At 47.7% G+C, this 23,813-nt stretch overlaps 1 protein-coding gene and 2 long non-coding RNA genes across 10 annotated transcripts in view; 1 reads left to right on the top strand and 2 right to left on the bottom strand.

Moving 5' to 3' along the window:
• The window catches only part of LOC125617294, a 14,483-nt gene extending 6,636 nt beyond the window's left edge, over positions 1 to 7,847 (bottom strand). Inside the window, exons 1-3 of the long non-coding RNA XR_007348277.1 lie at positions 7,812 to 7,847; positions 7,514 to 7,517; positions 1,899 to 2,028 (exon numbers count right to left, since the gene is read on the bottom strand). This is a non-coding gene — a long non-coding RNA (uncharacterized LOC125617294). The remainder of the gene's footprint in view (positions 1 to 1,898; positions 2,029 to 7,513; positions 7,518 to 7,811) is intronic.
• On the top strand, positions 1,563 to 23,813 carry LOC125617295. The gene is made up of 3 exons (XR_007348279.1): positions 1,563 to 1,910; positions 22,079 to 22,085; positions 23,776 to 23,813. It is a non-coding gene; the product is annotated as an uncharacterized LOC125617295 (long non-coding RNA).
• Positions 22,875 to 23,813, bottom strand: part of Sh3yl1 (SH3 and SYLF domain containing 1) — a 30,343-nt gene continuing 29,404 nt past the window's right edge. For all 8 annotated transcript variants that reach the window (XM_015480030.1, XM_015480028.2, XM_048804927.1 and 5 more), the window contains one exon: positions 22,875 to 23,100. In XM_015480030.1, the coding sequence (XP_015335516.1) occupies positions 22,910 to 23,100 (191 nt within the window). In that variant the 3' untranslated portion in view covers positions 22,875 to 22,909. The remainder of the gene's footprint in view (positions 23,101 to 23,813) is intronic.

The raw sequence follows: 23,813 nt of genomic DNA, 5'->3' as shown, positions 1-23,813 counted from the left end.
CACAGCACCTCTGGAATCACATGTACAACACAGCAGGGAGGGATGAGAGACAAGGTGCGCACTAGCCCTGGACACTGGCAGTCATAATTAGTCAGCCTTTGCAGAGGAACCCACAGCAGGAGGGATGCTCAGTACCAGAGAGAAGCTTGTGTATAGAATAAAAATTCTGACCACACACACACAAAAAAACCAAAAAACTTGTGACCCTCTTTGTTCTTCCCAAAACAGGGCCCCAGCAGAACCTGCGACTTTCTCCCTTCCTTTCTGTAACAAAGGAGCCCATTCCTCCCAGACCCAGTGAGGTGCAGAACAGGAGTAGAAGGTCAAATGTCAAGTCATTTTTTTTTCTTGAATAAGAAGTTAAAGAATACCAACAAAGATATAAGAACCCCCAAATAATAAATTGGTTTTCACAGTGCAATATTTTAATTTGTGTAGAGAAACAGAATGCATTTTATCTCAAATAAAATGTGGTCACAACCTTGAGATATTGAAGAGTGATTAATATGTTTCTTCAAAAAACCCATCAAAAAATCTGATCTGTACTTTTTGAGTGTGACTATTACCACAAAAACTCGGCATAATATGTTTAAACAAAGCAGAAGCAAAATAATTAATTATGCCTCTATCACCTCTTTCAAGAGTCTGGAACCTTAAGATATTCGGATGGGGCAATAGGGGCACCTAAGTAGTAGAGCACTTGCCTACCAGGCATGAGACCCTGGGTTCCATCCCCAGTATGCACTGGTAAATAATTAATAAATAAAATAATAGATAAATAAAACCCCAATGATTAGGTTACTGGATATTTTTAAACCCTCTCCCAAATTTGACATTTTTAGGTGAAATCTTCCCAAGTCAAACATGGCAGACCAATGGCATCTCCCTCCTCTCCCAAGAACCACACCATGTGGTCTGGCCATCAGCAGGTGGGAGAGTGGCAAGCAGGGCTGGAAGGTGACTTGTAACTAATGCTGCAGAGGAAGGGGCCTCCCTGGCACAGGGATTCAAGGGCAGGCAGTGCGGGAGCACTTGACCCCAAGCCGGCATTCCTGCCTGCCTCTTGAACAGTCCTACCTCACCTGTCCCCATTAGCCACCCCAGCCTGCAGTGGAGTTCCACACTCACAGTCAAGTCCCCTCCTCCCCTGAGGAGGAAAGCCCTGCTCCACAGGAGCGAGCCATCCAGGACAAATACATCACTCACCGTATCTGGGAAATCAACCCCCAGACAGAACCTTGAGAGAAGCTTTGAACTCACAGGCAGACTCTATCCTCTATTACTATATCACTGCCAACTCAGCCACCAAGAGGACACCAAATGTTTAAGAGAACAAGGCTGAGATGGACCCACTGGGAGAACCAACAGCCTCAGAAATAAGCATGCTTTGCATGACAGTTCACTTATGGACACAAGTGCACCATTTTGTTATGTTTTAATTGTTAGGATGAAGTATTCTGAGAGCCAAAGATCAGCAATGGATTCAAAATCAGCAGGTCCACATGTTCAAGAGTTTTTGAAAAATAAAAAAAAAAAAAAACAGAATTGACTCAAAATCTGGTAGCAACCAAGGAAGAAGCAAGCAGTGGGAGATTTTGTAATTACGTAATAATGGCAGGCCATTCTGCGTTCTTCGCAGTAGCAAAATATTGGGTTTTATTTTAATAGCAAGACATTGTGCATTTATTGGGCTTTAGGGGTTGTGAGACACATCGAGATACCTTATTTTGTTTGATTTTTAAGCAATGCTATAATTATAAATCAGAAAAATAAAATTGTTAAGAAATCTAAGACCTGGATGTGAGGGCGATCTGGCTGCGACATCTGTCACCCCATTGATGGCCAGGGTTGATTCGGCTGATCTGGCTGGCTAGGCGGGTGTCCCCTTCCTCCCTGACCGCTCCATGTGCGTCCTTCCCGAAGCTGCACGCTCGGTCGAAGAGGACGAACTTCCCCGATAGAGGAGGACCGTTCTTCGGTCAAGGGTATACGAGTAGCTGCGCTCCCCTGCTAGAACCTCCAAACAAGCTCTCAAGAAATCTAAGACCAAATAAATGAAACTACTTGCTTGAACTCTACTTTGGATGCCTGGTGGAGAAAGAGCCAGGACCAGATCACCTGGACCCAGAGCTCAGCTTCAGTTACTCCAGAGCCAAGGGGACCCAGCCATGGGGGTTCCTGAGGCAGAGGCAGCAGGAAGAGAGTGGCTGAAAGGGTGGCAGGTAGGCAGAGGTGAAGCAGGCGACAAGGCAAATACAAGGCTTATCCACGTGGGGAGAAGGCATGGAGCCATGGAACTGGAGAACAGCACATAGGCAGTCTCCAGCTGGCCCGAGGAACGTCTCATCCAGGAAAGAGAAACTTGAAATCTTCCAGATGTGAAGGGAAGGCATGAAGGTGAGGCCTGAAGACCATGCGGGTTCATGCTCAGCAGCTGAAGTGAATTTACGCCACACACACCACACACAGCCAGGGAAAGGCCTGCTTCTGAGGACACTTCTGGAGACCAGCAAGTGGACCACACACACACAGACTCTCCACACTCTCACATGAACACATACCCACATGCACACTCACACACTCATGTACATTCTTGTGTGAACATTACACACTTGCACACACATTCACACTCTCACATAAACATACACTCACATGCACATATATGCACGTAATAACTTGTGCATGCCTTCACACTGTCTCACATGACACACTCATACACTCACATACTCATACACACATACACACATACCCTCGAATGAATGTGCACACACTCATACACACATGCATGTGTGCACACACAAGCCAAGGGTATACAGGTAGCCTGGCACTGGTGGTGTGTGCCTGGCTTCTGCTGGGGCCTTAATGTCTTGCCTGGGGCTGCAGGCCACTGCATGCTAGCGACCCAGTGCTGCTGAGCCCAGCCAAGCCCTACAGGACGCCTATGGCCCGTGCACAAATGATCCCTGTTTTAGTCAGCTTCTCCCCTATTGTGACTAAAGGATCTGACCACAACAACTATAGAAAAGAAAGAGTTTATTTGAGGGCTCACAGTTTCAGAGGTCTTAGTCCGTAGAAGGCCAGCTTCATTTCTCAGGGCTCGAGATGAGGCTGAATGTTACGGAGGAGTATGTGGCAGAGGGAAGCAGCCCACAATCCAGTGATCAGGAAGCAGAGAGACTCCACTCTCCAGATGCAAATATATACCCAAAGCCACTCCCTAATTCCCACCTCCTCCAGCCACACCCCACCACTTCAATCACCACTCAGTTAATCTCATCAGGGGATGGAGTCGCTGATTTGGTTAAGACTTTTACGATCCAATCATTTCTTCCCTGAACTTTCTTGCATTGTCTCACATATGAGCTTTTGGGGGACACTTCACATCCAAACCATAATAATTTCCCTTTCCTTTCTGCGTGTAGCTCCAGGAAGTGAGAGAACAGCTTCAGGAGAGAAAGAAAGAAAGTGTGCAGTGCGCAGATGGAGTAGGTGCCTGGGAATGGCTTCCCTACACTTGTCCCTGAATGCCTGAATATTAATGTCTTGAGGAGAGAGGAATGGCTCCCCTCAGCAAGCTCAGAGACAGTGAGCATGGCCTCCTGTCTGTGCATCCCACTGAGGCTGTGCTAAGCCCACTGAGAACCTCCTGCTTAGACTGTGCACCTCGTGTCAGAGAGGGCATGGGTCCTTGCACAGTGCCCTCCAGCAGCTGCCTGGCTGGACTCACACTGGCAGAGGACTTTCCATGCCTGGCGCCTCCTGCATCCAAACATATTGAGGCCTCCTGGCCAGGGAAGGGGGAGTTGCCCCTGAGGTTGGCTCTGCTTCAGCGTGCAGAGCCCTGCTGTGTTTTCCCTGGACCTGGTGCTCCTCACCATGCTTCCCCGGGCACCCTTCGGAGCTGTGCTCAGACATCCCACCATTGTCCCACTGCTGTAAGTTCTTCACTGAATGGGACAAAGGCCTCTTGATCTTTAAGATGATCTGCTTGGGAAATGCATAAAAATAAAACAAGTTGAAATTCTGCGACCCCCTCTAAAAAGCTTTCAGCCGAGTGTCCAGGGCAGGTTGGATTCTCAAAGACTGTGGTTTCGAATGTATGTGCACTTAACAAGCCCCAGCTGGGTAAGAATGAGGTGGAGGCTCCCTGACTCCTCTGAAGATGTGATCAGCACCCTCAGCCTCTGGCTGCCTATCTCTCCCATGGGTAAAAGTACGAGATTCAGAAAGACCATGTGGAGCCCATGCTCCAGACAAAAGGCCTGCAAAGGCCGAGGAGTGGAGCCACCCGGCTTCGATTCTGGCTGAGTTCAGATGCACAAGCGGGGCCTTGTTGACACCGAGCCCTAGCAGATGCCCTGGCCACCTTCCAGGGCAGCACAGCTTTGCAAGTTCTCCGAACTGTCCTGAGGCAGCACCAGGCAAGGCTGCAGCCTGTGTGCCGGCATTGCTGCCCTGGGAGCTGAGTGCCGGCTCTGGAACGATCGTTGCTCTCAGAACTGTGTTTAGGTTTTACAGATTTTTGCGAGATCTTGTTATATAAGCTCTATGTACTGAAAGCTCTTATTTAAAGATTTTTAAATGTTGAGTAAAGTGTTCTCTGGCCAGCTTGTAATACATACAATAATCCTGTCATGTAATTTATTTTCTTTAAAAACAAGCCTCTTATACAAATTGCCTGTGGAACTTTTATTTAGAATTTAAGGTCACTTGGGGCTTAGAGTCATGTAAATAGCTTCTCCAGAACACTGGGGTCTTGGGGGTGCACATTTTGTTGAGCCACCATGGAGTTGGGACTCACAGCTGTTGGGCCAGCAAGCCTCTTGCCTGACTTTGTGAGGGCCAGCATGCCCCTTGCTGGGCCATCAGCTGTGAGCACACAGGGGTGGAGAACATCTTTACCTTGATGTTTGGAGTTGATGGAGGCCTTGGACACCCCAATGCAAGGAGAGGGGTTCAGACTCTCCTGCAGGGTTCTGGTTCAGGGAGGAGGATGGTGGAGAAGTTGTGTCCTTCCAGTGCCCTCAGCTTGCCCATGTTTGGAAAAAGAATCTCACCAGGCGGTGGCTGGACTCCCTGTGAAAAGTGGACAGAGGAAAGACCTGAGGAGCCCCTCACCAGGCCCCAGACCCCAGAAGCCTGAATGTCAGTTTCCTTTTAGTTGAATAAAAATCACAGTATCCATTCCCTCATATGCTGTGTGGCACTGTGCCTAGAAGGAAGCTCAATGTCCAATGCACGTCTGTTCAGGTCCAGCAAAGCCACAGCGGGCTAAACCTAAAGGGTCACACACTGCTCTGCAAGGCTGAGGGAAACACACCACAGGAATCAGGAGCTCTAGATGCAGAAGCAGGTAGGTCAGGATGGGTCTTGTGGCCCAGGAGGCTGCACCTGTCACCAAATGTCAGTGCCCTCTGTTCAAATCATCTAGCACAGTGTTGTCCTTGCTGCCTGGTCACCTGCAGGAGTGCTGCTTATAGAATCAGAGTACATGAAACAAACAAGAAAGCGCAGAATAATATACAACAAAATGGTGTGGAAGAAGCCCAGGCCCTGCTCAGAGTAACTCCATAGTGTACAGAACAGCAATTCCAGGCTGCGTCTACTCTGAGTGACCCCATGGTGTGTAGAACAGCAGCTCTCAGGCTGTGCCTACTCTGAGTGACCCCATGGTGTGCTCAGTCTGTGCCTGCCCTGAGTAACCCCATGGTGTGTAGAACAGCAGTTCCCAAGCTGTGCCTGCCTTGGTGACTCCATGATATGAAGAAGAGTAGTTCCCAGGCTGTGCCTGCCCTGAGTGATTCCATGATATGAAGAAGAGCAGTTCCTAGGCTGTGCCTATTCTGAATATCTCCATGGTCCGTAGCTCTCAGGCTGTACGTGCTGTGAGTGACTCTATCATATATAGAACAACAGTTTTCAGACTATGCCTAAATCTGAGTTATTCCATTTTATTAAACAAAAATTTGCCACAAGCTACTCCATTTTGAGTACATGTGCCAAGGTGGGACGATTCTACACCTGTTTATATAATTAAACAACCACCATCTGCCTAGCACCACCATAAGGCACAAATTGATAAAAAACTTATACCCATGAATTTATCAAATTAAATTAAGAAATTAAATTCCCAAATCATATCAGGAACACCAGACACCACAGCTAATCAACCTTACCAGATGCAACCCCCTCGCCTAACAGCCATAAAAGGAGGAGCCTTCCCAAACTGGACATGGTGGGACCCTGACCTCATCAGTTACCTGGTGTTTCATCTCAAGGTGTGCCCAGGGACACTGACATAGTGAAGAATCTCCAGATTCCTGTCCCATCAGGCTTCAGCAGAGAGGTTTCTCCTGCCCATGAACACCAAGCACAGCCACTCTAAGCTGACACCTGAAGCTGAAACTGGACCATCTAGACTCTCTGCAGAGCTGACCACCTACAGCAGCTCTTTGACTCTGCTCATCTCTCCCTCTGCCTCTGCTCTTGGCTCAGCGTCCTGTGACCATGTGGTTGTTTTAGTCCTTCCTGAGTCTTTCTGTGATTTATTTATAGATGATGTATAAAGTGTGGGTGTGACTTGAGAGTCATAGATACTGGACATTAAAATTGGATTACAGAACCTGTGACTGCCCAGTTGACAACTACCAGGTTTGGGCAAGTATCTGGAAAACTGCCACCACTGCAAGTTGTGCAGCTTATGAATTCCCTGTTATTCAGTAAGTTCTGTGTTCATGTGGACAGACGTGAATGTGTTTGGTCTGTTAGTGGCATAGCTCATACTCTCCACACAGTGAGTCCTGAGCAGGATCGGGCTGTGGTGAGCGCCCACCCTCACGCAGACACGGGCTGCTCTGCAAATGCATCAAGCTGTTCAATCTGGGGAAGCGGCAGGGAAGCCCAAGCCGCAGAGCATCAGCTTCTCTTGTACACTGGCAGGAAAGTATAAGGGATGATTCACACTTTGTGCAAGTCATTCCACTCTTCCAAAGACTCCTTGTCCCTGTCAAGGAAGGGGAGCCACAATGTACCCCAGGTCTGCCAGGACTGGGCCTAAGCACGGAGACGAGCATTCCAATTAAATAACACAGGAATAGAAATGTGCCTTCATCACAAGTATTTAAAAGTATTATTAGTTTTTGTTGTTTCTCATAACATAAAGCTCAAATCATCTAATTCTGCAGGATGTGTTGTGGCAAAAAAAAAAAAAAAAAAAAACTNTATATATATATATATATATATATATATATATATATATTATTTGGCTTTTATTGTGAGCCCTGTGGGGAGTGGGCAGACTGGGCCTTGGAACTGCCAGGTACTTCAGTTGTGGCTGGGGCAGAACCCTGGAGTCCAGGCTTCTGAGAACACACTGCACCACAACTACTTCCAGTGGAGTGTCACGAGAGAGCTGGATTGTCTTCCCTGGAGAAGACATAATTCTCTGGGCAGAAGTTGGGTTCTTTCTATGATGGCCGACTGAGCATCAGAGAGCCTAGGGCCAAACTCAGACAGATCTGCCAGGTCCTCAGAGGGGCCATAGTCCCCATGCAACTGTATGGCAGGCTGGTGCAGGACCCTGATTCCCAGAGCACAGGAAAGTGTCCAATACACTAAGTTGGGGTGATTTGTCATGTTTCCTTAGGGAAAAACATACCCCTCCACTCTAAATTCTTACTTTTAAGAAATGTCCATTTAGGGTTCTGGGGATAAAGACACCTGTGTCCCCAGCTGTCTCTCCAATGGCTCAAAAGAAGTAATGCACACATTCAAAAATGCATGAAGAGAGGTTGAATGAGAACGTGCATGACTGGAAGAGGGGAAAGGGTGGAAGAGAGTTACAGGCATAATGGCTCACACCTGCAAACCCAGAAGCTTGGGAGGCTGAGGCAGGAGGATTACAAGTTCAAGGCCAGCCTCAGCAATTTTAATGAGGCCCTAAACAACTTAGTGAGACCTTGTCTCAAAATAAAAATATAAATGATCTGGGGATGTGACTCAGTGGTTAAGCACCCCTGGATTCCATCCCTGGTACCCCTCCCCCTAAAAAAAATGGAAAATGAAAATTACCCAGATGGTAAAAGAAAAAAAAGCCAGTTAAACTGTGAGTGAGCTACCACAGTGAGACTGGAGATCAGCAATGTGTGTGCACAAGAGAGCCAGGGCCTCTGCTCCTGGAGTGGAGGGAGTAGTTTGTCCCATGGAATCACAGGCCGACTGACCAAGACACAGGGTCCTGGAAATACTGAGTCATCTTCTATTCCAGACCAGCAAGGTGCATTGAGAAAGAAACCCGATTTCATAAAATTGTGAAATAAAATTAATCTAAGACAGAAGCCATGGGTATTATTTTGTGAATATCTACTACTTTGGGTTTAGGAATCTGAAAGAGCCTTTGGGAACCTGTGGGTTGGGGCTGTTCCACCTGCCTGCTGTGAACAGCCGTAGCCACAGCCATAGCCACACCAGCTGCACAGCGCAGGTGTCCACCCAGGTCAAACCAACATGGATCCAAAATGCTGTGAAGACCTGCATCTGCACTGAGCGTGCATGTGTTTCTTGCCATTGTCCCTGACAGTGCAGGGTGACCACTGTCTCCATGATACCTGTGCTATGCCAGATGTTGTGGGCAAGCAAGAGACAGCAGTGTGCAGGACCCACAGAGGTCACATGTGACACTGGCCCCTTCACACGGGGCCTGAATCTACAGAGGTCACATGTGAGCACTTGGCCACTTCACACAGGGACCTGAGCAGCAACGGCTGGGAGGTGCCCTGGGCAGTCACTGTGGCTTCTGAAGGATGGGTGAAACCCAAGGCCAGCATCCCATGATGCTCACTGGGGATATTTGCTTCTACTGGTGTTGAACAAATCTGTACAACTTGTTTAAAGAAACAATTTGGTCAGGTATGTGTGTGTGTGTGTGTGTGTGTGTGTGTACAAAGCTTTATGATAGTCTGACAGTGTTTAGAAACTTCTCTTGGCAAGTGGGATGCTACAGGAAGACTCTAAGCACAAAGATACGTATGGCAGTGTCTCATGTAGTAGCAAAAAATGGAAATAAGTCATTAGCACATTAATTAAAAATGGTTCAGTACAAGGAGGAATTTGTAATATTACATGATAATATTTATGAAGATTTTTAAATGTGGGGGGAGGATAGCTTTAAAACGTTACTTAAAGATTATAATGTACAGCATAATCTCACATTTTAATTCATAAGACTTGAAGGAAGTGCCGTTTTTCTTTATGCTCACATGTATTTCCAAACCAACTGGAAAGTACTGTGGTCCTAGACATAGGAAGATTATGAAGTGATGTTTGACACTCCATGGTCTTTCTGATGAATGAAGATGGCTTTCCTGATACTTTCTTTAATGATTAAGGCAATTAACAAGACACGTCAGTTGTGCTAAAATAATTGGTGAATTATAAGTTTATAGTTTCCTAAAGTAGGCACCAGGGAAAAAGAGTTTTACGGTCATTTTAAAACAACATGTGTTCATGCCAAAATTCAAGAGCAATTACATGAAGTTTATTTTTTTTAAGAATATTTATAAGTGGTCTACAGAGAGATCTTTTATTTTTATATTCTTAGAGTACAGTACACATGTCAAATATAATTGAAATAACAGTAAGCTAGCTGTTTTGCAAATAAATTGTATCTGCATGTGGGCTTCATATCACTACCTTATAAGATATTAAAGCAAAAACAAAAGTTTAAATTTCTCTAAAATATCCACATTTCCCCTTGGAGTCATTTGTATCACAAGAGTTAACTACTGTGGAATCTTAAGGAATTAAGAGCTCTCTTTCTCTTGACTATCCCACAAATACTCACAAGGCATAAAACCCACCTTCACTCCAGTGCACAGTATTTTGGTGCTGAGAAAGAAAAAGCCTTAAGAAACCCAGGTGGTCAACATCATGGACAGTACCTGCAAGGATTCCTGAGTAGCATCCCCAGGTTCCTGTGCAAAACTGCAGGTCATGGCTTCTGTCCAGGCGATTTGCCTAGAGAGGGTGGACTCTGGAGCAGTGGCTGAGGGCGGAGCACAGACGGGCCTCACACTGACCTTCCAGTTGGACACGTGGGAGCCGTGGAGAAGCCTGAGCCAGGTGGGTCTCAAAGATGATCTTTCTTTTTCGTGCGACTTCTCCTACTCCCATCAGACCCCAGACCCCATGCCTGTGTGCCACTTATGGGGGAAAGTCACCAAATCTTCACTAACCCAGTTACCTGCATGAATCCACAGCACAGATACCTGCAGAGCACGAAGAATCACATCACAAGACGGCAGGGTCTTGAGCAGGTGACTGACCAAAGAAGACACAAAAGGGCCACCAAGCACACGACAGTGCTGGGCCTCACTGACGGTGGACACACACAGGGCGGAGCCACAAGTCTACCACCTCACACAGTAGACTAGCTACCAGGACAGAAAAGTCAGCAGGAGGCTGCAGTGAACAGGCCCCTCAACAGTTTGGCAGGAGGGTCAGGGATGCAGGGCCCCAGGGGTAACAGGCTGCGGAAGGCCGTGTTTTGCACGTTTGTTTTCACCACAGCCAAGTGGAAGCAATCCCAGTGGAAAGGTGAACAGGAAAAGAAACTGCTATTCACAGGAATATTACCCAGCTTTGAAAGGAAGGAAGCCCTGCTGCCCACCACAACACATGTGGTGAGCTGCAGGGGCGTCAAGCCGAATGAAGTAAGCAGCCACGAAAGAATCCACCTTGGGGGGTCATTCATACAGAGTGTCTCAAGAAGTCAAAGTCGCAGAAGCGGAAGCAGAAACCAGTGGATGCAAGGGGCTGGGAGCAGGGAGGAGGGAATTAGTATTGATGGGCATCAAGTTCTAGAGCTCTGTGTGCAGCAATGCCAAAGTCCTTAGCACTGATGACATGGTTGTAACTACAGTCAAAAATCAGATTAAAATAAAATAAAAGTGTCAACAGCACATAAGTGTGCCTAACCTTAGGGCATGAGTACCAAGACTAGCAGAAGCTTTCTGATGTCAGTTTGAACAAATCTCAGCGTAACCCAGGGTTCTCTGATTCCTGACCTGGACCCATGTCAGTCTTCTTTCTGTTCTGTCTGCACCTGTTTCTATCAGCCTCCTCCCCAGTCCCCTTCCCCTTCCTGGTCACCCTGTACACCTGCATCACCGCAGCAGCTGTTCTCCCAGAAACAAGGTGGACAGACGTGAGGGTGCCAGGTCTAGCTGCAGCCAGCACACTTAAGGTTGGTAAAACATCAGGGAACTAATATGGGGAGAACTTGAGTGTCATTGCAACTGTAATGGAGGAAAAGCGCACATGGCCTTGCTTCTTCAACAAGGGCACTAGCCAGAAAAGAAGACATCCAAGAACAACCGTCCATTCCCTGCAATACTTTCCCTAATTCCTGGGAAGAACCCAGGCATCTTCCAGGTAGAGGTTTTTGTTTTTGTTTTTGTTTGTTTTTCTTTGTGCTGGTGACTGCTGGGGCACTGGTGACATGGTTGTCATTACACCAGTAGCTCCAGCAGTTTGAACACCTCTGAGAGGCTAACAGCCTCTTGCTCACACCACGGAGCAACCTGGAGATTGTATTTCCAGGGGCAGTCACTGTGGGTGTCTGTTCATCCAGAGGGCTGGACTTCGCTCTTGTGCCTTAGGAAGTCCTGGGGTGTTCTACTCACTCCTGGGCATTCAGGAGGGGAGGCCACAGGCCTCCTTGTCAGCTAGATTCAGATGACTCTGCACCTCCTGAGCCTTCCAGCATGGTGGGCACCAGTGTGTTCAGCCCCCACACAGTCAGTGCCCTGCAGAGGTCCCTGTCACCCTGGGGCTCTCCCCTGGCACATGTGCCAGCGGAGGTGTGTGGAGAGCTGGCCTGGGGTGTGCACACAGAGCCTGAGCCCTCCGGGAGCCCCAGCAGCCACTCTCATTTCACCAGTGCTCAGGGCAGCTGAGGGTATGCTGATGCTCAGTCACGTCCTTCTTCCCAGATGTTATTTTCCTTCCAGAAACATCTGACTCTCGGTGTTTTCTAGTTTTGGGGGAAAGAGAGAGAGAGACAGTTAGTTTAGAGTTTTTTTTTTTTTTTTTTAACTTTCTAGTTTCAGTGGCCTTCACCCTCTGTGGCCTGTGCATGTCCACATAGCCAATAAGGGACCTTGAGCCCAAGATGAAGGTCAGTTTACAGCAAGGTCACCAAGCCTCAAGACACTGCTCGCCAGCTGTGCTGAACAACAGTGCACCTTCAGGGACTGGGAGGGGGCTGCAGGGCTGTAGCTGTGTGGGGCTGGAAAGATCCCAGAGGACAGTTCCACACCCAGTTCTACACCCGATCCTCCGAGCTCCAGGCTCTGGTTCCGTGTCCTGTGGGCCTCCTTCAGGCAGTGCTCCTCTCCACACTAGATCCCTCTTGGAGGTGCCCTGTTGCTCCAGGTCCTCATTTCCACTGCCTGAAGAACAACCCTATGAAGCCTGCCTGGTGTCCAAACAGATCCCGGAGAGGGCCCTCCGCCTTTACACCACTCTGGCCTCAGTGGGTCTGGCTGACCCTCCCCTATGACTGATTCTCTGGGTCCATTTCGTTAAACTTCAGTGTGCCCCCAGCCTTTCTGCTCCACACGTCCAGAGCTGGCCCCAGGATTCGATCTCCTCCTCTCTCTGGGTGCTGCAGTTCCTGTGCACACACCTATCCCCAGAGGCTTGCAGACCCTCTCTGCTTCTGAGCTACCCCAGGGCGTTCCACAGGTGCTGGAGATGCCCCATAACCAGAGGAGCACTGCAGCAGTCCCTGGTTCAGACAAACTCCACACCAGAGGAGGCTCCCAACCTGGGGAGCAGCCCTGCCCTTCTTTCCCTGGCAGCTTAGCTCCTCCTCCCTTGGGATGGTACAGATCTCTGGGGTGATCTCTCCCCAGAAGATCTTCATTCTTCCACCAAGAACCCTGTAAAAATCCCACTCTCCTCCCTCCTTCTCTCCTTCCTCCCTCCTCCCGCCCACCTCTTTCCTCCCTCCTGCCTTCCATCTCTATTCCCTCCTCCCTTTCTTCTTCCCGCCTTCCTCTGCTAGGCACCGAACCCTGGGCCTCTGGTATGTGAGGTGAGTTCCTTCACTAAGTTGCACCAGTTCTGCTTTGGGCATGTGCAAAGGTCCCGTATCCTGTGTGGAGATCTGCCTTAGTCTGCAGGAGGGCACCTGGCCAGAGGGAACATCAGTGTTTGGTTAGCTGGGGGGAGGGAGAGGTGTTATGGCAAAAGGGAGAATTCTTCCAGATTTTCAGACCCCTCAAGGTCAGGCTAGAAAGGGCACTCGCGTTGTGGGGAGGGACTCAGGAGAGAAGGAACCAGGTGAGAAGTAGGTGGGCAGTGGGTGGGTAGTGAGCAGATAGACGGTGGGGCAGAGAAGCATAGCAGGGGGTAGGATGGAGGGATCAGTGAGCCCCAGGCTTCAGGAGATGTCCATATCTCACCTTCACAACAGCAATGGCTATTTTTTCTGCATGTTTTCACATAGTCTGAAATTAGTTAGATGTAGTAGAATGAGCTCATTCACCTTCCTTCCAAGTCCTTAGCTTCTACCATGGACACCAACTCTTTATCACATGTGGGTCCTGCTGGGCTGGCACAGTGAGTCAGGGATTCTGAGCTCACTCTTTCCCAGACTGGTCCCCTGCATTCCCACAGTTTAAAGTCTATTTTAAGTTGTGTCGTTTCCCACGTTCTTTGTTTCTTTTAGATAACGTGCATGTAATTATGAAAATATATTTGGACCAAGGCTGCGTTTCTGGAGGTTGGTGCAGGGCAGAATGGCCGAGGTCTGGAGCGGGTGGCATGCCACCTCTGTCAGTATATGTTCTGTGGGAACAGGGCAATGTGATTCTTTTGGAATAATTAGGGGAGATGTGCAAAGCTGCCAGTGGTGGCTGGTTCTGTCCTCAAATGTGCACCCATGCATACTTGTCTTGTGCACTGAGACTTCTCCCAAAGGATTAAGCAGCATGAGCTCTCCTGGTGCAGCAGTGTGGAGGCCTAGAGGACAGCCACCACCCCCCCTCTTGCCCACCAAAGTACACAGTCCCAAGGGGAGACAGAGAGTAGGGTTAGTATCTTTAAAGCAAAGCTGACTTGGTACACAAGTGAGGGATGCAGAGATAAAAAACAAAAAACAACCAAAACAAAACAAAAACAGGAAAGATGATGCCTAAGCCCATTAAATGTTGCTATTGTTGGAGGTGAGGTGTCCCCCAAGTCCCTTATTAATGTAGAGATGCTATGGTTGGAAGTGAGGTGTCCTCCAAGATCCCCTGTTAATGCAGAGATACTCTGGTTGGAGATGAGGTATCCTCCACAGTCGGTCCCTTGTTAATAAAGGGATGCTATGGTTGGAGGTAAAATGTCCCCCAAGGTCCCCTGTTAATGCAGGCATGCTATGGTTGGAGGTGAGGTGTTTCCCAAGCTCCCATATTAATGCAGAGGTACTCAGACATGAGTGATTAGTTTGTGGACCTGTAACCATCCTTGTGTGAATGCACTAACCAGGTGGTAACCATGCACAAGGCAGGAACATGTGCATGGATACATTTTCCCTGTGATCCTGTTCCTCTCCCCTCTGCTTCCTGACCCAGCTGTCTTCCCTGGGCTCTTCTACCATAATGTGCTGCCTCACCTTGGGCGCAGAGAAGTGGAGTTGTCTATTTGTGAAATGAGGTCTCTGAAATCATGAAACCTAAGTAAACTTTTTTCTCTAAGTGGTTCTTGTTCAGCATTTTGGTGATAGCAACACAGAAGTTGACTAGAACAGATGTAGATGTGCTCTGCCTGGAAGGCTGCACTCGACTTGAAACGCAGGAGGACAGACTAGTAGGAGAGCCCCCAATGAAGCTGGGGCTCAGCATGGGAATACATGAGAAACCAAGTCCATTCAATGAGAAATAAAGGAAGTTGGCCTGAGAGCTATGCCTTGAACCACATATTCATCCCTAGGCCCCAGATGCCTCTGAGATGTTCCAAGATGAAGCATTTCTGGGCTGCTGAGCCCCCAGGAGATGAGCAGAAATGAATATCCCCTGGATTTCTGAAACTTTAAGCCAAGACACAAATACAGGGCCTGGGAAATTGATTCATTTCCCATAAAAAAGTCGGGAGCAAATAAGCCTGTTCCATGAGCAGGAGAAAACGAAGGAAGAGCAGAGATTCAGACTGGATGGGCTCTGGGACTGAGGGGTTTGACACCCTACAGAGTAGAGGAGAATCTGAGAGCACAGCAGGAACAGAGACCCCGAGGAAGCCACTGAGAAGAGACAAGAAGCACATGGACAAATGAAGAAAGTCATACTGCAGCTGGAATTTAAGCTGTGATGAAGTGTTCCACAGCATGTTCCACAGCGTGTTCCACACTCGGGAATGAATTAGAAAGCTAGAAAGACCTCTAAAAATTATCCAAAACACAGTCCAGTAAGACAAAGAGAAAACAGTGAAGTGTGAGAAATGGGAGGTCCACTGAGCTGTGGCTGAGGGTCAGAGGTCCTAGTAGGTGAAAGACAGAGAGGAGTGGCAACACTGACCGGAGCTTGCTTATACTGTTTTCAGGACTGCAGAAGAGGCAGCTCTGGGACCGGGAAGCCCACAGCCATGGGAGCTCTCACTGCCGAATGCTGGTCTACATGAGATCTCTGTCAGCCATCTCCAAGAGCATTCTATGCAGACTCCTGCAGTCTGAGTGTGGCATCCTCTCTCACTGCCACAGACATAAGGTCACTTTCTCTGACCATGGGACCACACGCACCTTGTGGCTCATCCCTGCCATCCAAACATCAGCTGTGCATCTTTTACGTAGTCAGTCTTCTCTCTGCTTGCTTTTAGGGTCTGTCTTTGGTGATCTGTGCTTCATTGTTAATTTATTTCCTTTTGTGGTACCTTAGTACTTCTATAGGCTTCCTGTGTGTCTATAGGCTGGGGAGATATATCATGCCCAGAAGGTAGCAATGTCCCACTGAAAGCTCCTCTATAGGCTTCCGGTGTCTCTAGACTGGGGAGGTACATCACCCCTGCAAGATAGCATGTCCAACTGATGGCCCCTCTTAACAAGCTTTCCCTCTCCCTCTCCTGCTGGAACAGTAAACAGACTATACATGGTCAGTCCAAAGTTTATACCTCTAAGCATCTCTTTCATATTTGCCACCTTTATTTATATGCAATAATTTATTGAATTCTACATTTTAGTTAAATGATATTTTCCTCATCTAAGTCTGACCTGACGTTGAACCAACACTTCAATTTAGAGTTTAATTATTATGATAGTATTCACTATGCTATCTCTAAAAATTTCCATTTTTAAATGTGCTTCTTTTTCTAATTTCTTGCTCTTTTCTCACATTTTAATCCTCTTAAACTTCTTTCAACTTATTGAGCATGCCAAGTCTACTCTGCATTTCTGTGCTCCTATGTCTGAGGAATGTGGAGCCTGATTCTGATTTCTGCTCCTTCTTGGCTCCTACCAGGAAGCCTTGCTTAGTGCAGTGCCCAGTGTGGGATGCTTCAGGATCCCATTTGCAGCAATATCTTCAAGAGAAATTGTGGGTCTGCTTCTCCCCGACCCTTGAGGCCTCACTCACAGTGGAGCACTCTGAAATCAATTATTCTGGGGCATGGTAGTGCAGACCTGTAACCCTAGCTACCAGGAGGCTGAGGCCACAGGATTGCAAGTTGGAGGTCAGCATGGACAACTTAGCAAGACCGTGGCTCAAAATAAAAAATAAAAACTTCTGGGGATTTTGTTTAGTGGTAAACTGCTCCTGAATTCAACCCCCAGTACCACATAAATAAATAAATATATAGAATCAATTTAGTTTGAAATCCTTTTTGGACTTACAAGCAGCAGCACTGTGACATAAAAGGGCGTGTGAAATGGCTGGTTGAGCCCCACTGTCAGAGAAGGATTCCCTCATTAAATTGAACACATTTCCAGAAGGAGCCTCCAGGTGGGCACAGACCCCCCCCCCCAACAGGCTGCATCCCATGCTGTTGGCTGTTTGGCTAACTGTAGCTGCTCAGAAGCACAGCAGGGCCTCTTACCCTCTAGCACCTGGCTTTGGCAACAATTTGGAAACAGAATATCCTCTGGGTTTCCCACTTTTATTTTTTGACTGTGAGAATTTCTTATTTTCTTGAGACCATATAATTCATTTAAAATGATTTTTGAAATCAGTTTTACTCTTATTTACCTCTGCTTTTTAGCAAGAGGATCAGGAGGGCTGTGTGCACCCACAGTGCAGAGACAAAGTGAGCCCTGGAGGGCTCAGCCATGCAGGCTGCAAGCTGATCTTGCCTGAGCACTGGGGCCTGTCTCAGGCTTGCGTCCTCTCCAAGGACCTAGGTTTTGACAGGTCAGAGGGTCCCCTTACTGTGCTGGCTGCACCCATTTCCCCGCAGGCCCCCTCCTCTCCTCACCAGGGACCCCAGGCAATTCTGGGCCTTCTCTCTCTCTGTCCTCATGGTATACTCATGCCTCATCCACTCTAGTGGCCTCAAACAGCACATGAATACTACAAGTTCCAAATTTGAATCTTAAGCCTCCAAACTCCAGCTCTTATATCAAAATGCCTGTCCCACATTAGTCTTCACACCAGAACCTCCTAGTGGACAGTCCAAAGTTACATTTCTGATGTGCAGTTCTGGAGCTTGGCCTCCCTCTCTCTCCCCCTCACTGGATGGCAAATATCTTGCAGACAACAGCCTTGTTATGGCCTGTCTCCCTCTCTCTCCCACCCACGAACACAGTATTTTGTTTACATTCATAGTAGGCTCAGAACTCAACCGATTCTCACCAACTCCATCCTTCCTTTCTTACAGTTCATTTTCAAAGATGCAACCAGGAAAATCCTCCTTAAAGATAAATCAGGTGACAGCACAACTCTGCTCCAAACCTCAATGGTTATCTTACTCCAGTAAAACTCAAGATCCTCCCATGGCCTCAAAGGTGGTCCATATGCTGCCTCCCCTGACCTACCCTCCACACAGGGGCTTCTGTCCAATTCTGGATTTGAGTTGATTCCAAGCCAGGATGGGTGTCACCGAGGACTCTGTCAGAGCAGCAGGCCCCCCTGGAGCAACACCATCTTCCCATAATTTAAGTTTCTCCATGAAATTTGATATGCTGCAATTGTGCTATTATATTTGCTTATTTTGTTATCTTTTCCCAGAAGTCTTAAGCTTTATGGATAAATTTGTCTCCTTTGTTCACTTTTATATTCCTAGTACTGAAAATAATGCTTCACACAAAGTACATACTAAATATATTAATGAATGAGGGGTAGATGGATGGGTGCAGATGGATGGTGGGTGGATGATGGATGGGTGGATGGATGGTGGATGGATAGTGGTTGGATAGATGGGTGGGTGGATGGTAGGTGGGTAGATAGATGAATGATGCAGGGTAGATGAATGATGAGGGGTAGATGGATGGGTACAGAGATGGTTGGTGGGTGGGTGGATGATGGGAGTGGGTGGTAGGTGGGTGGATGGTGGATGGGTAGATGGACGGTAGGTGAAGAGTGGATGGATGGATGGATGGGTGGGTAGATGGTGGGTGGACAGATAGATGAATGATGGGTGGGTAAATGAATGATGGGGGTAGATAAATGATGGGTAGATGGATGAGTGCAGAGATGGCTAGTGGGTGGCTGAATGGGTGAATGGATGGTAGGTGGGGGGCAGAGTGTGGGTGGGTAGATGGTGGGTGTATGGATGCATGGATAGGTGAGTGGGTAGACAAATGAATGATGGGTGGGTAGGTGAATTATGGGCGGTAGATGGATGAGTACAGAGATGGATGGTGGGTGGCTGATGGGTGGATTGATGGTGGGTGGGTGGGTGGATGAGGAAAATGCCACATGCCAGCTCTAGATCAGTGGTTCAGGACCATAAAATGTACCTTGATTCCTAGGGCCACCAGTGACTGGTTTCCCTGGTTTTCTCATCTCTGAACTTCTTCTCTGTCTCCCTACTTCCTATTATTTAAGAAGAGGAAATTCTGATAAGCTCAGTGCAGTGTTTTCTTGTCTGCACCTTGCTGCTATTTCAGTAGCAAAATTGCTTAAACATGGATTTTCATCATTTTAGGAGGAGCCTTCCATCAGAAGTGTGCCTGCGAAGGTGAGCAAGACCCAGCAGCACAAGGTGAGGAAGGGTGAGACAGGTGGGATAACAGCCATGCCTTCCCACCCTGGGTGCAGCACCAGCTGCAGGAGGCCATACAGGCACCCTTGTGTCTCCCTACACACCATCTTCTGGCATGAGACGTGATGTTTGATATTAGAGCCCATTGATTAAATCAGTGCTTACATTGTCTTCAATTTGTTTTTTATGTTGTTCTTATTTTCTAACAGGCATTTCTCTTTCCTGAATCTCCTCAGCAGAATAGCCAAGTTTTCATGGCCTCTTCCAAAGTGCAACCCTAGAGCATTTTGCAGATTGCTGGGCTGTGGGGACAGAAAGCTGAACTGTTTCCCTAAAAACTGAAAGCCCTGACTTAATTCCAGCAACCCCTATCCCATCTGACCCTCTGACCCTGTGCATGCAGGGACCACCAGTGGGTGTTTACATCCTCTGCTGGAAAGCAGCTCTATTCAGGCAGGCTCTGAGGCAGGGCTGGCTCAGCCTGCAGCTGCACTGGCTTAGAGAATTGCCCACAGTGGGACACTTGGTCATCCATGACCCCCAGGTGACCCCTAAGCACTGAGGAGGCAGTCTGGGGTTCTGTCTATGGCCTCTGCTTCCTCCTGTGTGAAGGCAGGTAGCCTCTGAGTAGAGGGCAAGGCATTGCTGGTCTGGTGGCCTTCCAAGCTGTGCAGGCCTGCTGGAGGGAGCATGTGTGTCTTCAGAGTACAGCCCCTGGCCTGCCCTGTGGTGAGGCAGATCTGGTAAAGGGGCTGCTGAGCTAGCTGCCTGACCACTGCCTTCCTCCCCCACTGCAGCCTGTGAGGTCCCCACTGTGGCCCAGGACCACAGGCCTGCCTGCTCCCTCACAAGGGCACAGTGCGGGAGACCTGGCTCATTGGTGGCTCAAACAGATTTCTATTTATCTTTAATAACTGTTCTCATTCATAAATGTGCCCATCATTTACACTGCTTAGACCTCAGTTTTAACCAGCTATCAGTTTGAATCTACGCTTTCTTTTCTTTCCCTCCCATCTTCTCCATTTTTTAAATAAAACGAAATTGCACTGACTTACAGTTTTGTACTTTGGTTTTTAAATTCAGCAAAATATAACATCTTTTCAAACTAGAAATTACTCTTCATCTTTAACAGATCAGTTTTACTGTGGCCATCCTGTGTGAGGACTGTGCCAGGACACCTGGCAGCTCTAGCACCTCTGATCTGAGACTGATCACTGGTCGGCTACAGCTGTCAGCTAATTGTCAGCAGAAACAGGGTTTACGTTTGAACTGTCCAAACTAAAGCCAGTAGTTTCCAAAGTGAGGCAGGTTATTTTGAAATTTATTGTTACATACAAATGGGTAACAAATATCTTTGGCACTAAAGTGGGTAATCTGTGCAATTCCTAGAGAGCTTTGCATCTTTCAGAGTTCTCATAGTACTGAACACAAAATCAAACAAGCTTTCTTGAGATTGCAGAGAAAACTTTAAAACTTTAAAAGCATGGGTTCACATACTGATTCTACTAGTAGGATTTACCCCCAGGATTTATTCCTTCCTCTCAGTGTCTAAAACCACTGCAATGGCTTGTTTTTTCCTCTTTCAGAAATCTATTGTGCTTTCCCTCCATCAGGACAGCTTCATTCAGTTTGCCGTGAATAAAAAGGTGCTCCAAAAGTACCTGTGGACCAATGACCCGAGTCACCCCTGGGTATCTCCATTTGATCAGTGACAGAGGGAAACTCTCGAAGAGCAGTCACCCGTTCTGAAGCCTGGAGGGCCATCCTCTGTGGCCCAGGAAGGTCTCAGAGCCTTCCAGCCAGGTTTGGGACCAGTGGGCTGTAAGCCTCCTCCTTCAGGGAGGACAGTCTGCCTCATCCCAGGTCAAGTAAGAGAAGCTCAGAGCAGATCCCAGCAGGACTGCAGGCTCAGTGCAATCCGGTTGCAGGGAGGTATTCTGAACTTCATGTTGAGGGGAAGCAGACCTTTCCGCGGCTAGTGAGCTGCTCAGCGCCACACACAGGCAGCAAACTGTGGAGCAAAGGAAAGAGCTTCCTAGTTCAGCCTGACTTGTCCCTAGGGCCCACACAAGCTCACTTGGAAAAACTGCCTAAGCCATCAGAAAGGGCTCTTTCTGATGCAGAGAAAGGTAGTACTTGCTAATTTATTGATCTCATATGCTCAGCAGTATTCAAGGTGCTTTGGTCAGTCACCAAAGGTGGGGAAACCAAGGCACGGAGCAGCTAGGTCACAGTTCTTCAGGTCACAGTTGTGAAGGCAGCTCCTGCTTGCAGTCTTCACCCCCATGCTGTGCACTCTGCACAGGACAGGTATTACTGACTGCCATACCCCATTCTCTGCATGGGGCAGATATTTACTGCACTACTCAAGAAGCCTGGGTCCTGCCCAGAAGCAGAAGGCTCCCCTTTCTGAGTGTTAGAGGGCTGGCTAACAATCCTTGCCCAAAAGAAAAGTTAACAGAAGCATAACAAATTGATTCAATTGTTCTACACAGGAGTCCTCAGAATGAACACTCAAAGACCCACCAAAAACCCCAGTTTCATGCTTAGGTTCAGTGAAGTGTGGAAACCGTGCAGAAAGATGACTGCACAAAAGGTTGCTCTCTGATAGTGGGAGCTGAGGGAACACAGCCAGCCCATCTCTGCAGGTTCTGTTTGGCTTCTGATGCAGCATCCCTTCCTCCAGATCCAGGGCAGGAATGGGGACTCGTGATCTATCACTTTCTGATATAAAAAAAATTTCTTTATGGCCAGTTCCAAGACAGAAAGTCAGAAAACAGGTAAAGATTAGAGTAACACTTTGAGGCTTAATGGCTGGATTTGGAGGAAAATGGTTTTAGTTTCTATGACCTGCCTCAGGGAAGAAATTCTAGTCTCTGTGCCTGGGGAGAGTGGGAAGCAGGAGGATGGGAGTTAGCAGAGTGCTTCTGAGGCCTTCATCTGGGCTGTTGCTTTCTGAGCCCCAACACCACCCATGATCCCCATAATTCCGGGGAATGACCACAGTCATCCCCCATTGCAGTTTCCTGCAAAAAAAAAACTTCAGTGGGGATTTACAGTTGACAACTTTGCACCTGGTATACCAGACCTCTCCATCTTTCCAGTGCTTGTGAGAAGCAGCCTTTCCAAGTAGGCAGCCTCTCTCCCTTGGGGCCAGCATTGTGTCTGGGGCAAACATGGGTGAGCATGTGGCCCAGGTGTCCACAGGAAAGAACAGGTGCCTCTTCGTTTTCACCAGCTCGTTTAACCCTCCAAACTGCAGTCAACCATGATCAAACTTTACCGAGGCTCAGAAGTTCATTGATTGACCCAGTGTTCACGTGACTTGAGCACTGCTACCAGTCCACATGCAGCACTGAGTGCTCCAGGAAGTCACCAACTGCTCTGAGACAGTTTTGCTAAAACTGTCTGGCTAGACTAGACGTTTGCTGATGTCTGACAGTGAATACAAAAGAACCATGACCACACAGACGGCAGAGTGTTCAATGTTCAGTGGTGCACACCATGAAATCAGCACAAAGAGTTTGAGGTCTCTCAGGTCAGCTGTTATTTTAGAGAAAGAAATATCTTGCGTTTTGGATTAACATTTTTCAGGAAAGAAGTATTTTAAAACCTATTTTGAACACTGCTGAACTGGACAGTAGACCCTGTTATTTACATGTATATATGTAATTGTAATTACACACACACACACACATATGTAATTGTAATTATCAAGGGAGAAAATAACAAAACTTTAATTCATGGTTACATAGTTGGCTGGAAAAATGCCAGTTTGGCCACGAAGATTTCCTTCCCACCAATCAAAATGTGAATCAGTTTTTGATGTAACTATGATTTTGTCTCCAGCTTGGAAATTCAAGTCTCCCGGCTGCTGTCCTTCAAAAGAATACAGCGCTGTTACTTCTATTGGCTGATTTGAACCGCCTGAAATAAGAAAAGGCATTCTGATCATTCTTGCTTTTGAGGGGGAAGTAGCATGTGCAGGTGGGTCAGAAGATAATCACTTGAGGGTTAGGGTCTGTGGACTGGCACACAGTCTGTGGAAGGTGCGCACCGTGAAACTTGAGTTTTTTTCCTTTGTAAAGAGCAAGTATGTGGCAGTAACATCTCCCAAATTCACATACAAGTCACAACTACACACTATTACATATATAATGAAATGTTTAGGAAATGTATACGGCTATAATTGTTTGAATTTTGACCCATAAAATAACATTATTCATACTTTGCCCATTTTAAAGGAATAGTCATTGCCATGGTCTGAGTGTTCCCCCAAATTCCTATGTTTAAGTCCTGCCCCACCAGTGGTGATCATGAATGGGATTACTGCCTCATAATGGGCTCCTGCCAGCAACAAGGGCATGGTAAGGAGTGTGCCTGAGAGCTGGGGTGGAGCTGGCACCGCACATGTCTCTGCACACCTTGGTCTTGGATTCCCCTGAAGAACTGTGAGGAGGGAGACTGTCCAGGGTGGCCTTCTGGGGTGCTGTGACAGCCAGGGGGCCTGCTGGGAGGGTGCTCGCTGGGGTGCTCTGTGGCCACCCGGGGGGGCCTGCCGGAAGGGCAGTCCAGTGTCCATCAAGAGGCGAATTGATAAAGAGAATGTGGTGTATGTATACAATGGAGTTTGGTTCAGC

This window comes from Marmota marmota, unplaced genomic scaffold, assembly GCF_001458135.2.
Source record: "Marmota marmota marmota unplaced genomic scaffold, marMar, whole genome shotgun sequence".
Lineage (NCBI taxonomy): Eukaryota > Metazoa > Chordata > Mammalia > Rodentia > Sciuridae > Marmota > Marmota marmota.
This window is presented reverse-complemented; position numbering and strand designations above follow the sequence as displayed.